The sequence below is a fragment of the Panthera tigris genome, chromosome B2 (genome assembly GCF_018350195.1).
Source record: "Panthera tigris isolate Pti1 chromosome B2, P.tigris_Pti1_mat1.1, whole genome shotgun sequence".
NCBI classification, from domain to species: Eukaryota; Metazoa; Chordata; class Mammalia; order Carnivora; family Felidae; genus Panthera; species Panthera tigris.
In genome coordinates, this window is record NC_056664.1 from 9,203,626 (window position 1) to 9,218,736 (window position 15,111).

The 15,111-nt window shown below is 49.1% G+C and overlaps 1 protein-coding gene across 5 annotated transcripts in view; it reads left to right on the plus strand.

The window, feature by feature from the left end:
• Nucleotides 1-446: 446 nt before the first annotated feature.
• The window catches only part of MBOAT1 (membrane bound O-acyltransferase domain containing 1), a 106,362-nt gene continuing 91,697 nt past the window's right edge, over nucleotides 447-15,111 (plus strand). The window contains exon 1 of one of the 5 annotated variants that reach the window (XM_042985619.1): nucleotides 447-720. In XM_042985619.1, coding sequence (XP_042841553.1) covers nucleotides 625-720 — 96 coding nt within the window. In that variant the 5' untranslated portion in view covers nucleotides 447-624. Of the gene's footprint in view, nucleotides 721-8,987; nucleotides 9,667-15,111 lie in introns of those variants that run through there. The other 4 variants (XM_042985618.1, XM_042985615.1, XM_042985617.1 and 1 more) reach the window with 4 other exon arrangements.

The following is a 15,111-nucleotide window of genomic DNA, read 5'->3' on the forward strand; positions in this document are numbered from 1 at the left end:
GACTGGGAGGGGGGCGGGGAGGAAGCCGAGACTGCAGCGAGACCAAAACAGGGTGGGGCGCGGGGTGCTCCCCGGGGAGAGGCGCCCGCCCGGGTGGCCGGGATGGAGACCTCTGCGGGGCGCGGGGAGGCAGGCCGGCGGGCTCGGGAGAAGGAAGCGGACGGGCGCCTCCCGCCCCCGGGGCTGCCCGCCAGCGGCCGCAGGGCAGGGCGGCGGCGCCCGCCGGCGTCGCTCTCCCTCGCCCGGGTCGGCCCGGGCTCTGGCCCGGTGGGCGGGCCGGGCGGCGCTCGGGGCCGGGCTCCGCTTCCCCACTTTCCCTCCGTCCCTCCCTCCTCCCGGGGCCGTCCCGGGCGGCCGGGCCAATGAGCGCCGAGAGGAGGGCAGCGGGAAGCGGAGCGCGCCCGGCGCGGCCCTCCCACCGCGCCCCGGGGCCGCCGCGCCAACGCCGAGGTTGCGCCCCGGGAGTTCGCGCGGCCCCCGGCCTGGTGGCTCGGTCCCCGCGGGCGAGGCGGCCGTGCGCGCGCGCGCGCGCCTGGGGCAGCGGCCCGCGAGCGCTCGGGCTGCGGGACGGGGAGCGGGGTGGCGCGGGCTGGGGCCGGGGCAGCCGCCTCCCGAAGATGCAGGATGGCAGCGGAGCCGCCGTCCAGCCTCTCGTACCGCACCACGGGCTCCACCTGCCTGCACCCGCTCAGCGAGCTCCTGGGCATCCCGCTGGACCAGGTAACGGGCGGCCGGGGCGTGGGCGCAGCGAGGGACCCTCCTCCCGGGCCACCGCGGGGGGTGCGGGCTGCGGGCACGCGTTAGCCACCGACGGTCCTCCCCCCCACCCCCCAGCCCCTATAGCAGATTTCACAGCCACAGACTCGACAGGTGGGCTTTTTTACTGACAACGTTTTTGTCCTCGAAGTGTGAAAAAAATCGGTATACCCTGAAAGACGGGTTCAAATGATACATATATTTTTTCTTCTTGAGGTTTTGGGTTGCCTCGTTTCCTGTCACGAAGTTCTAAGGTATTCTGACAAATGAATCAGGTGTTTGTTTTGTTTTGTTTTGTTTTTTTTTCCATCCGTGTAGTCGAGTCTTGATTATTTTTAATTTAGATTTCTGTCCTTAAAAGATAAGCCGGCTTGGTCTGTTTCTGCAGCCCGTTGCTTGAACAGACACCTGGGTTTTAGACTTGGGTGGTGAGACTTGCCTGATCAGAGGGACAGTTATTTTGTGCCAGGTGTGATGTCCATCGGAAAGGGAGGAGTTACACAAGATTGCCATGGTTTCCCAAGGGGCTCCAGTTTATCCTGTGGGTTCATTCTTGAGGTTCTAGGCTCCCGAGTGAGTTAGGATAGTGGGAGAAGAGAGGCTCAGAGAAGTTACTTGGACTGTCCAGGAACTGTCTGCTACCGTTAAAACTGAAAATGGCAATAAAGAACAATATAATTCCTGGTAGGAAATCTGCCTGAGGGTTGAGGCTGCCTTACTCATTTTCTTGTGTCTGCAGGTGCTGTAGGCTAGATCTGCCATGTCTTTCGTGGAGAGTCAGTAAATATATGTTGATTTAAGTGGAATGAAGTGTGTTGGGAGACCGCCCATTCACCTCGGTTTAGTTTCATACCGAGGTTTGCCCCAGGTTTCTTCCTCTGCTTTTCACTACTGATCTTTTTTTTTTTTTTCCCTTCTTTTTTTTTTTTTCTTCTTCAAACGGGAGTATACCTGCTGCCCTCTCCACTCACATTCCTTCTGCAATGAGGAAGTGAGACCTGGACATTTGCCTTATTCACATACTGTTTACTGAGCCACCCTTCTACCTGGCTGCCTCCAAAGATCTGACTCAGAGCTCCACCTCTTGTGGCCATTTGCCTTCGCATCAGTTGCAAAATCCAGAAAGTTAACAAATGGGGGGAGGTATTAGATGCTAACTTGTGCTTTTGTAAATCAGTCTTCGATTTGTAATGAAGATGGGAGAGTCCCAGGGACTTAGGCAAAGGCAGAGATACTAACAGATTCTTTTGCCCTGAAACTGCTATATAACTCATAGCTGGCTTTCCTTAAGCGGAATGTGTTTTGTACTTACCCTTCAGCCCCAGCCCCAACCCCCATCAGAATTTATTTTAGTTGCATTTTCTGTTTTAAGTTATTTGGCATTGCTAGAGAGAGGAATCTGGGGAGCATTTTCGTGTGGAAAGGGATAGTTAAGGAACCCTGACAAGTTACAACTGAGAGGTGCTGGTACGATATTATCAGGTGCTTTTTAACTCATCTACCCCCATCCCCAGTCTCCTGGGTTTGTCAGAGGAACCCTGTTTTTAATTTATAAACAAGAATAAAAGAGGCTTAAGGATGTTTAAGGCTGGGAGAAGGGGATTTCTGGGATAAACTGAAAAAGAAAAGGGCCATGGGCAAGGAAGGACCCCTCCCCTCCTTCCCACCCCCCCACCGCTCCATGATGTCTTTGATCTTTGGATGGCCCCACCACCTTCCAGCAGGGTCACATCTGAGTGATTCTTGCTGGAAAAAGTACATATAGGGCAGTGCCCCAGCTCACTTATTTAAGGCCTGATGAAAGTCGCAAACCATAAATAATGTGGTTTGAGGCTAAGTTGTGGCTTGAGAATTTGGAAGCTTCGTGTGTTTTTCTCCCTCACACTTTCTAATGTTTATTTTTTATTTATTTTTAAGAGAGAGCGCATGAGAGAGAGGGAGTGGGGGAGGGGCAGAGAGTGAGACACACACGCAGAACCTGAAGCAGGCTCCAGGCCCTGAGCTGTCAGCACTGAGCCCGACGCGGGGCTCGAACTCACGGACTGTGAGATCATGACCTGAGCTGAAGTCCGGGCCTTAACCGACTGAGCCACCCGGGCACCCCTCTCCCTCACCCTTTCAAGGCCTTTTTAAGGTCTTAGATGTCAGACTTGACCTACTCTGCCGGCAGACTTCTTTTGTGAGTGCTTCTGTGACCGCTGGCTGGCATTCAGCCTCCTAGAGCTCCAAATGCCCCCATGGGTAAAAGGGGAAATGGCAATATGTTCTGCATTCTGGGGGCACCCGGGGGGGGGCTCAGTCAGTTGACTGTGTGGCTCTTGAGATCAGCTCAGGTCATGATGTCAGGCCTGTGGGATTGAGCCCCACGTGTTGGGCTCTCTGCTGAGAATGGAGCCTGTTTAGGATTCTCTCTCTTTCTTTCTCTCTCTCTCTGCCCTTCTCTCCTGCTTGTGCTCTCTCCCTCTCTTAAAAAAAAAAAAAAATCTGCATTTTAGAGTGGAGAAAGTTTATGCAGATAAAAAATGCTCTACATCAGGAAGGTCCTTCATTCACACAGGGTCCTGGCAGGAAACTCAACTCAGTGGGTTGCAGTGGAGACACTTTAATGAACTACATGGAGGGATGTGGGCAGCATTAAGGGACCCACCGGAGGAGGTTCAGGTACTAAGACCTGGATGCGGAAGGGGAAGGGGAAGGGGAGGATGTGTTGTTACTGTTGCCCAGTGAGAGCTGTATCCACCCCTGCAGGAGGAAGCAGAGAGAGAGAGCCTCAGCCTTCCTTCCCTCCACCCACAGTCCTTCCGTCTCTTGCCCATCTCCGCAGTAGTCAGATCACATCTAAGGGTGACGGCCTGGGGTGCCTGGGTGATGCGGTCGGCAGGGGCTCCACTCTGGGCACAGAACTTGGAAGAGAAAGGTAGAGCCAGAGGTGGAGGACGATCCAGGAATAAGAGAATAGTCCTCAATAAATGTTTGCTTCTGTCCCACCGAAGAGTGGCTTTTTATTGGCCTGCAATATGCTAGAGGTGACAAAACATGTCCCTTGTGTTACTTAAATAGCTCCTTATAGGCCACCTGAAGACGTTGACTCTTCCCCCCTCCCCATGTTCGCATTTCATAGCATTTCATGCTTGTATTCGTAATTTCTGCATTGAACGTACATCTGAGAATGTCTTTGGCTTCTGGGTGTCCCTGTGTCAAGTATTTTATTACTTGCAAAAAACCTAAAATATCTGTTGAGCATTCTACTGTGCGAGTGAAGAACTCATTTTTCATTTGATTCTTTCATTTATCTGTTCTGTTAACTCCCCAGGGAAGCTTGCGGGCGATCGATCGTGAGGAAACGTCTATTATTTTAATTTCCAGGGACTTTACTAGTCTGACATCTTCCTAGAGATGTTAAATGTAAAATCATCTTACTTGATTAGAAACAAGTAGAGTACAGAAGAATTCAGATGCAGAGGGTAGGAAATGGATGATGATGTAGGACCCTCCACAGGTGTGTCACAGGTGAGTGTGTGAAAATTGGATTTCTAAAACAGTGGGTCGCTGTGTATAGCAAGTATGGAGTGCCGACAACTAGTAGGGTTATTTAGATATAAAGCTTCACTTGCCCGGGATAAATTAGGTAAGAACTTTTCTTTCTCATTTAGAGTGAATCAGGGAACAAAGGATGAGTATTTGTCTTATTTTTTAAGTCATCTGCTCGTTTCCTTTTCACTTGGTTTTGGTTGTGGAATGTGACCTGATCTGCCTTTAAACTAAGGATGGCTTTCTTTCCTTCCTTCCTTCCTTCCTTCCTTTCTTTCTTTCTTTCTTTCTTTCTTTCTTTCTTTCTTTCTTTCTCCTTTTCTTTTGTTTTTAAATTTTTAATGTTTATTTATTTTTGAGAGAGAGAGAGAGAGAGAGACAGAACGTAAGCAGGGGAGCGGCAGAGAGAGAGGGAGACAAAGAATCCGAAGCAGGTTCCAGGCTCTGAGCTGTCAGCACAGAGCCCGATGCGGGGCTCGAACTCACAAACTGCAAGATCATGACCTGAGCCAAAGTCGGACACTTAACCAACTGAACCATTCAGGCGCCTCTCTCTCTTTCTTTCTTTCTTTCTTTCTTTCTTTCTTTCTTTCTTTCTTTATGCTTATTTATTTATTTTTGCGAGAGAGAAAGAGAGAGAAGATTCCAAGCAGGCTCGATGCTGTCACTGTAACCTCCCCCCTCCCCTTGATGTGGGGCTTGAACTCAAGAACCAGAGATCATGACCTGAGCCAAAATCAAGAGTCAGATGCTTAACCAACTGAGACACGCAGGTGCCCCTAAACTAAACATAACTGTCACAGTTTGTAAGACTGATTTAACCACCATGATGGATGGATATCAATGTTGTTAATTGCGTGATGCATTGGGTATCAATGTGGTTAATTGTTAAAACGCCTGTTTTGAAAGGAGTTTTGAAAGCTGAGCAAGAAATGGGTTTCCTGACTATGAGGAATTTCCATTCTGGTGGTGGGGAGCTCTGGGGGCCAAGGCTGTTTTTATCGGTTGTCCTACCAGACTTTGTATACTTTTGCATAAAGTAGCAATTCTTTGTTGAATTAGAAGTCCTTGCCTGGGTTTCATTCCCCTTCCAAACCCCAACCTAATCAGAAAAAGCGTCAAGGGAAAAATAGACCCGGACATAAGAATCCAGGAAATGATTTTGAGATTAAAGCGGCAAAGGTTTAGGACAATTAACATAAGCTTGTGTTATAGTTTAAAAGGCTGGGTGAATGAAGACCAGCTCTAAAGACCTGGCATTCTTGATGAATGGTGAGTCCAGTAGTGAGTTTCGATTATTCCACCGGGGCCTCTGACTGTGAGGTTTCTTTACTTGCCTGGAGCTTTTAGTCACCGGTTGTTTCCCTTGTCCAATCTTGGAAAGCTCAACCTGCAAGTCTCTTCTTATCTAGATCTTGCCCTTGGTTAAAAGCTCAGCTCACATTCCATAGTCATTATTAAATCAATTAAATATTTATTTAATGCTGTTAGTGCCTGGTACCTGGCCAGGTGGTACAAATACAAGGCTAAAAAGCATCAAGGCCCCTGTCCTGGAAGGGCTTGCACACCAGTAGAGGAGACAAAGGACCCATGTAAGTATACAAGTACTGTGTACTCACTGACTTGTGCAGGTGCTGACAGAAGTTTGTAGATGGTGCCCTGGTGGAACAGAGAAGGCAAAGCCATAGGACATGTTGGATTCCTGTAGAAGTTACTATTTACCTTTAACATGGTTTACAACCAAGTGGATAGCAGATCAGCCTTTGTTGGGAGAAGGGTCCTTTGCTTGGCCCACCCCCTCCACACCCCCCACTGATGCTGCCTCAAGGCTGTACCCTTGGGTTTCTGACTTGAACAATCTGCTCTTCACCTTGGGACTTTCCAGTTCATCCCAGCTCAGGATGGGTGTGGGCATATGGCAGGCCAGAGAACATCAGCCCTGCAGAGCGCTACTTTAGTTTTCTTTTTTGGCCTCAGTAGTTCCTGCAAAGTCAGATCTGCACTCCCCTTGATGCCCCCTTCTTCTGATGTCGAAAATGATTGGCAAACAGGAGGAAAATAATTTGGTTAGACTGCAGACAACAGGTATTGAGTTTCTCCCATGTTCCCCAAGAATTCCTTGGGGTTTGTTGGGCTGCGATGATTCAAACAGCAATAAAATAGGGTCCATCCTCAAAAATCTTGTTGGGTGAGGCAGGGACACATACGTCAACTGGTGTTGCTCATGTGCAGTGACCTGGACCAACGGTATCAGCCTGGAAACTGGTGAGAAATGTACATTCTCAGGAGCGCCTGGGTGGCTCAGTCCATTGAGCGTCCGACTTTGGCTCGGGTCGTGATCTCACGGTTCGTGAGTTGGAGCCCCAGGCTTGCTGCTGTCAGTGCAGAGCCTGCTTCGGACCCTCTGTCCGCCTCTCTCTCTCTCTGCCCTTCCCCCACTCATGCTGTCTCTGTCTCAAAAATAAACAAGAAAATAAAAAGTAATGTCCATTCTCTGCCTAGTGTCCCCATCTGCTGCTCGGGGGACAGGCACAGCCCTGGGTGGTTTAATGAGCCCCCTGGGGCGCTGAGGCACCCCGAAGTCTGAGAACCACTGCTCCGCACGGCACCCTGGGATCCCAATTAATCAAGCAGAGTGGAGGGAAAGATCTATTCTTTGCGAGGGGACAAGGCGTGGTTGTCAGAGAGCCTCTGGCAGGTGAGGAGTAGCACGTGTTGGGTCTTGCAGGATGAGGAGGAGTTTAGCAGGCAAAGTGGGTAGAAAGAACACACGCATAGGTGTGGACGACTGAAACCGCTCAGTTCTGGGAGCTGAGAACACGCTGAAGTGGGTTGTGGGCTGCAGTGAGTGGACTGCGGGGTCCAGGCTGGGGAAGAGAGCAGGGGTCACGTCACGAGGCAGCCGATGGGCTCTGGCGTGTCTGTACCTCATCCTACAGACTGGAGCTCTGCGGACGTTTTCTATAAAGGGCCACACGGTCAGTATCTTCGGCCTCAGGCCCTGCAGCCCATCACATCTACTCAGCTCTGCCATTGCATGAGAGTAGAATAAATAACATAATACATAGTGAATCCATAATTGGGTGTGGCTGCATTCTCAGGAAACTTCACTCACGGATACTTGTAAACTGGAGTTTCGAGGGCACCTGGGTGGCTCAGTCGGTTAAGTCTCCAACTTCGGCTCAGGTCACGATGTCCTAGCTCATGAGCCTGAGCCCCATGTCGGGCTCCGTGCTGACAAGTCAGAGCCTGGAGCCTGCTTTGGATTCATTCTCCCTCTCGCTGTCTCTCTCTCTCCCCCCTGCTCTGTCCCTATCTCTCAAAAATTAATAAACGTTTAAAAAAAGTTTTAAATTGGAGTTTTGTATAATTTTTCATGTGTCAGGAAATTTTCTTCTTTTGATTATTTTCAATCCTTAAAAAAGAGAAAAAACATTTTTTTTTGCCAGCAGGCCACACAGGAAACGGGCAGTGGGCTGGGATTGGCCGAGGATTGGATTTTGTAGACCCTTGCTAGAGACGAGTTTTCCATAAAATTTGATGCATGGACATTCTTCAGAATCTACTGACATGTGTGTTTCAGGAATCCGGCCCCAACTGGTGAATCAAATGTTGGGGTGGAGGGGCTCCCCAGGTGATTTCTCCGGCCGGCTGAAGCTGGGCACCAATGCTACCATCAAAGGGAAGACAGTGACGGACATAAGGTGTGGGAAGATTTTAATTTTGTGGAGCAGGGCAGGAGTCATACGGCCGCAGGTTGCAGGGACAGAGGAGGGTGGGCGTTTGAGGATGGGAGAAGGCGTAGCGTTGTCTTTCTGGGATGTGGAGAAGGGGGTGTGCACAGTCCATTTAACGGGCTGCTGAGTGTAATCGACGGGCTGAAAACCACAAATTTTGCGAGGCATGAGTTTGTGCCAATATGCGATTTTTCTCTTCCAGCAGCTCCTTCTAGGAGCAAAAGCAAAACCGTTGGGCGTTTGCAGAGAGGGTTGCTAGGCAGTTAAGAAGAAGGGGTGTTGAAAGATGCTGACAAGTACTTGGAAGTGATGGGAGAGAGAAGGGACACATCCAGAGTTTTGGAGGGACTGAGGAGTAGGTGCAGAGGAAAGGAGGTGGGTGGAGGCTGGCCTAGTGAGTGGAAGATTCCTAGTGAAGCTGTTCGGGGCAGTGATGACAGTCCGGGTGTGGTTGTATGGTAGGGGTGACAGTTGGGTTTAGCCAGCCACCCCCGTGGACTGGGGGGGGGGGGGATCTGGCAGACTTCCTCCCAAAGTTTGAAGCAGGTAGACTTGGGACGTGAGCTGGAGGCAGAGGAAAAGGCTGGGCGGTAACTGAGCTCTCTAGGTTGGTAGGTTCTGAGAGCATATGGCTGGACCGGAGAGGGTAGACCCACCCTCCTGTCAGGCACTAAGTCAGCTGCTCTGCGTGCATGACCTCCCTTCATTTTTTTGTTTGTTTATTTTGAGAGAGAGAGAGACAGCATGCACGCATGTGCGAGCAGGGGAGGGGCAGACAGAGGAGAGAGGATCCCAAGCAGGCTCTGTGCTGCCAGTGCAGAGCCTGACATGGGGCTCAATCCCACCAACGTGAGATCGTGACCTGAGTCGAAATCAGGAGTCAGACACTTAACCGACTGAGCCTCCCTCCTCCCCACCCCCCCCCCCCCGCCTGCCCCTGCACCATCTCACTTCATAAAAGGAGGAGTTTGGGCTGAGTCTGGAGGGAGCACAGATTTTCTAGAAGGATGGTGGAAGAGAGGTGGGCTGAGGCAGCAAAGGGGAGGGGAATTTGGAAAAGCAGTGACGCTCCTGTCTCTGCTCATCTGTTGGCACATAGTTCTCCACCAAGGCTGGGAGGGAAGGGAGAGAGCTGGGACGGCAGTGCGGGGTTTTGGGTAGAGCAGAGGGAGGGCTTTGAGGAGGTCAGCAGAGGGAAGGAGGTCTGCATGGGACGATGAGTCACGGAGGAGGAGGAAGTCTGAGAGGCACATGGCTGCAAGTTGACAAAGGGGAGCTTGGTGGCTGGGCATGGGAATCAGAATGAATGGCAGGGTTCTGGGCAGTGGGCGCGGGCCCCTGGGGTCCCGGAGTCCTGATAAGCCTGTGGCCAGTGACCGACCTTGAACATGGAGTGCAGTGTTTCCTGGGGCTGCACAGAAACGTGGTGGAAAGTTCCTTTGTGGTTCCGAAGAGATTGCTCAACTTGCAGAAACAGTGTGCGAATACCAAGTGATAAGATGTGTTGAGGGCAAGGCTGTGAATTCCATAGAGTCGAGAGGGCAGGGCTGGTGGAGTTGGGGACTGCCCCATGGCGTGGCCCTGCGGGAGCCTGTGCACACAGAGCAGGAGAATGAGCCGTCTCCATCTGGGGGGACTCTGGGTGAGTCCAGGAGGTAGGCTGGCCCGTCTGGAAAATGCTGACTGGTGTCGCAATCTGCTGGCTTAACTTGACAATAATTGAAGAGAGGACAGAGAATTTGCAGGCGTGACCACATACTTCCTGCCATTTTAAGCAGAGGCCCAGTGGGTTCTGGAGCTTTAACCTTCGTGTCATGGAACAAGAGTGGATTCTTCCCAGCTTGGCCTCGGTTTACCTTTCTGGCTTAATGACACCGGCGGCTCTCTATATTGAATGCATGTGCTCTCAGGCCTTCAGTTAGCTGCTCTGCGTACATTATCTCATTTAACGGGTGTGACAACATTGAAATTTATGCCGCAAATTTCAATGTAAGCAGTGGGCCTACGGGGCTTTAGTGCCTTGCCGGCAGCCCAGAGGCTGGAAAGGGGCAGAGGCAGGACTTCAGCCCAGGACTGTCTGATTGTTGTGCTTCCAGGAAGTATGGCAGCCACGACTTGCTTCCCTGTGCACCGTGCTGTCATCCCAGGGGACTGTTTATTTCCTATGCCTCAAATGCCGTGTGCCTTTCGCACCTGCCAGCTTCCGCCTACACTCTTCCTTCTCTCTCTGAGCCTCGTCCTCTTCCCAGTTCTCATTTCCTGTTTCATCTCCGCTGTCTCTCTGTAACCTTGGCCTTGCTGTCTCCCTCTGCTCCAAGGGCAAACGGGTCCCTTCGTTTTTTCTGTTTCTCCCCGGGACTTTGCATACCATATTGCAGGGCTTACCTTACGTCTTAGATATTAATTGGTCTTTCTGCCTTGCCTGACTCTGGGAGGCCAAATAACTGGGTTGGAATGGGGCTGCGGAGATTGGTTAGGGTGTACCTTAATCAAGCGACAAACCCATACACGCTTGTTCAACCACTGTATTGCATGTGAACCCTTGTAATACAACATGCTGCATGCTTCAGGGAGTGCCTGCACGTGCCACTGCCCGGGGGCCACCAGGCCTCTGCAGCCACCCTGCGAGCTGCCGCCTTAGGACGAGAAGGGGAATGTGCTGGGCTGGGGCCAGATGGGCCCTGCAGAATCTTCCAGGAAGAGGAAGCTGTTTGAGCAAAGCTACTGAGACTCGATTGGAGAAAAGACCAGCATTCTTCGTGGGCAGTGACTGAGGGTGAACCTTCGTCATCTCGGTGTGCTGAGTACAATGCAGGAACTTCATAAATGTTTGTTGAACAGGAATTTTATTTACGTTCTTGCATTAGAACGAATGAGTAAATTCAGTGAGACTTGGGAGCCAGCTCTTTTTACCAACTGGTTAGGTCTGTTTGTTATTTGGAACCTGCATTTCAGATTCGTAGGCCTGATATCTGATTGGAAAGTTAATGAAGGGCCCGGTTGCTGATAGTTTGAAATTAGCCTTGGCTTGTTTAAATTCTCCATTCCCAGTTGTATTATGTGGGGTTGAGGTATGCATTCCTTGGGATTATTAATATCAGTTTTGGGCCTGTTTTCTCAGATTTGTGTGGGCAAAATGTGGACGTTTCCCGCAGCAGCCTACAATCAGGTGTCGTGTGTAAAAGATGCCCTATACCCAAGTGTTTTGCAGCATGGCCTCCGAATTACATTTATAAAGAAAGGTTTCTGAAAAAGATTCTAAGGAGAGACAATCTGGAATTATGTTTTGTAGTAGCAACTTGTAAAAGGAATTCCGTATGTGTAATTTAATAACAGAACTTGGTTGTGTGCCTTCCAGAAGCTTTCTATTTTAAGTAAGTCAACCCTTTCAGTAAACAAGATAAAGGAGAAACTTGCTGTGGCCGTATTAATGGCTATTTCTAGCAATTTCGCCAAGGATCAGTGTAATACTCGGTGGGAAAAGTTAACTTCAGGTAGTTTGTACAGCTGAAAAATGTGCTTTATGAAAAGACCTCTGTCCCTTTGGGCTTAAGAAATGTGACCATCTCCCCCGCGATGAACTCTTTAACCTCTTTGTAGTGTGCTTTCTGGTTCTCCCGAAGACGTGCCCTTGGTGAATCATATATCCAGTTCCTTGTAACAGTGGGGCTGTGGTTACAACTTCCTCAAGTTGTCATCGGTTCATCTTTTATGCGTTAGTAATCAATCCGGCTCCAAATTGGTTTTCAAAGCCCATAACAGCACGAAAACGGTTTTAAGTGTTGAATTCAGATTTCTGGGCTGATAGTGCTGGGGGTTTCCCAACCATCTTATTATTACAAAGAGTCCATTCGCAGGCTTGTTTACCAAACACCAGCACAGAACTCAGGTCCTCGTCTAACGTGAGAAAGATCGAGGGAGGGGCAACCTTTGAACAGTTTTTGTCCCCGTGGTTCTAAATTCTGAGGTCAAACAAGTAATTAAAATCACAAAGACTGTAGTTCATCTCCTCCCAGCCCCTGATTTGTCGCATTCATCATTCTGTAGCTCTAATTTGTCAGCAAAGGTAGACACCAGAAGGTTGCTAAGGCCTAGAGAAACTAGGTCTAGAGGAACTTTGGCTAAATTCAGAAGTCCTTCTGTGAAATTTCATGAAGTGGTTTCATTATGAATGTCATAGAGTTAAAACTTCTTTTTTTTTTTTTTTTTTTTTTTTTTCTGGCATTATGTTTTACCCTGTCTTTGTTTTTATTTAGTTTTATTTATTTGTTTAAATTTTAAAAGTTAATTTGAAATTAATTTTGTGGCTTTTATGTTACTTCATTTTTAAATCTTTTTAAATGTTGATGTTTAGAGACAGAGAGAGACAGAGCATGAGCGGGGGAGGGGCAGAGGGAGACCCAGAATCCGAAGCAGGCTCCAGGCTCTGAGCTGTCAGCAACAGAACGCGACGCGGGGCTCGAACCCACGAACTGTGAGATCATGACCTGAGCCGAAGTCGGACGCTTAACCAGTTGAGCCACCTAGGCGCCCCTGTGGTTTTTATATTGTAAAAGTACAGTAAAAAAAAATTCGTTTTCTGCCTAGGTAGCTTATATGCTTAGTATCAAAAGCACAAGGCAGAAAAGAGGATATAATGAAGGGTCCCTTCCCACACTCCCCCTGCCCCTTACTTTGCAGCTGCCCAGATCGCCTCCCCACTGGCAGCCAGTGACGTCCTTTCCGAGATGGGCTGTGCATACGTGTGTGCAGAATCTCTTTGCCTGTTTTTCTGAGAGTAGACAGTTCTTCCACTCCTTGCCTTTTTTTTTTTTTTTTTTAAACTTAGTGTCTCCTAGGAGTGATTCGTATCTGTATATACAGAGCTCCTGTGACATTTGACTTGCTTTCCGCCTTTTCTGAGAGTTCTGTTTCTGTTTCCAGGAACTGCCTTGCCCCTTAGCAAGAGCATGGAGTGCCAGTCATGGTGGGAGAGGAGGTCGGGGACGGGGCTTCCCACGCTGGCGCCCCCTCCTATGTTCTCATTCCCGAGGACTGTGGTATTAAACAGCACACATTCAACTGGGTAAACTTAAAGATCAAATTGGCTTTATGCAGCCTTTCATGAGTTGGGCAGCACCCCATTTAAGCGATTGGAAGGAGCTCCGACAAGCCGTAGAAAAGGAGAAAAATTTTAACTGTTTACGTATTTATTTTGGGAGAGGGAGAGGGAGGGAGAGAAAGAATCCCAAGCAGGCTGTGCACCTGCTTGGGATTGACAGGGGGCTTGACACCGTGAACTGTGAGATTATGACCTGAGCTGATATCAAGAGTCACGCAACTGGCTACCCAGGGGAAGACTTTTAAATGCAAAAAGGGTGCGGAAAAAGGAAATTATTAGCAAAGAATGCATTGTTCCAGGCAAGGTCCCCTTCCTAAGGGGACTTGAACGGTCTCTCTGGTGGGATTATTGCATTGGTGCTGACCAGGTAATTCTGAGCTGATTAGTTAAAGCTTATATCCTGGGGGTGGGGGGGGGGGCGCTTGGGTGGCTCAGTCGGCTAAGTACCTGACTGAATTTCAGCTCAGGTCATGATCTCATGGTTCATGAGTTCAAGCCCCATGAGTTCGAGCCTCGCGTTGGGGTCTGTGCTGATAGTGCAGAACCTGCTTGGGATTCTCACTCTCCCTCTCTCTCTGCTCCTCCCCTGCTTGCTCACTTTCTCTCTTTCTTGAAATAAATAAATAAATAATTTTTTTACATTCCTGGGTAATCAAAACTACAGCTAGGCTAGGTATTAAGTCTTTGCCGATTGGGGCTTAGCATAAGTGACTCCCAATTTGGGTCTGCTCTCTCCTGCTTAACAATGGGGAGCACCAAGGTCCCCTCCCAGTAGCACACATGGTGGGGAGAGAAATTGGGGTTTGTTTCCAGTTTCTCCTCACATGGAGAGAAGTCCACTCTGGACTGAGGTATAAGAATATTAAAGACCCCTGCAATCCTCAAGTCCCAGGGATGAAAATGGCTCTGTCTCTAACTGGTGTCGGCTGTACCTCGTCAGAACTCTTGGTATGCCCATCTGCTGAAAACCTGTTCAGCCCTAAAATTCTGTTCTTCCAGAATCTTCAATAATAGCAAGGAAGGCTTGTTTTTTGTTTTTTAAAATTTTTTATTAAAAAAAATTTTTTTAAATGTTTATTTATTTTTGAAAGAGAGACAGACAGAGTGCAAATGGGTGAGGGGTAGGGAGAGAGAGCGACACGGAATCTGAAGCCGGCCCCAGGCTCTGAGCTGTCGGTACAGGGCCCGACAGGGGGCTCGAACTCATGAACGGTGAGATCGTGACCTGAGCCGAAGTCAGACACTCAGCTGAGTGAGCCACCCAGGTGCCCTGTAAAGAAACACTTTTTTGAAGGTAAAGCCCGCAAACCAAGACTCTTTATTTTCCACTTTTTGGTGGCTATAGGTAATAGGATTCTACATGTATATTTTACTTTTTTTTTTCTGCAAATGTAATGTGTGCCTTTTGGTGAATGTTGGCTGAATTGAGTTAGCCTTTGGGGTTCTGGAATCATCTCTCTTCTTTCATCTGTTGAGGTGGAGGAAATTTTCTATGACTTTCAGAGTCCTTCTAGCTGGACTAAGAATGAAATTGACATGAGACAGATTAACCGGGAGAAAATCAAATCTAATAGCATATGTATGAGGAATCTGCACAGACGTGAAAATTCCGAAGACACTCAGGCCACATAAAGCTTATTTTGTGACCTCCTGAGCTAAGGAGAGGGGTAAGGTCTGGAGATACAAAGGGGAGGATGACCATTAGCAGGAAGGTGAGGAGATGTTGAGAAAACAAAGGTTGTCCTGCTATGCAAATAAATTTCTTCAGTAAAGAGGAATCTCTGTTCATAGCTCTCTTTCTGGTACTAGCTGTCTTTTCCAATGTAAATTTACACAGTGGAGGGGGAGGGAAGGAGATTTTTCTGCATCTGCAGTTTGGATTGCTTTTAAGTCAAAACAATCTTTATGCCAAAGTGGCCCCATCTCGGGGTGGCCTGACCCTGACCACTGCACCCCTTTTTTAGTGTAAAATCAGAATTTAGGAAT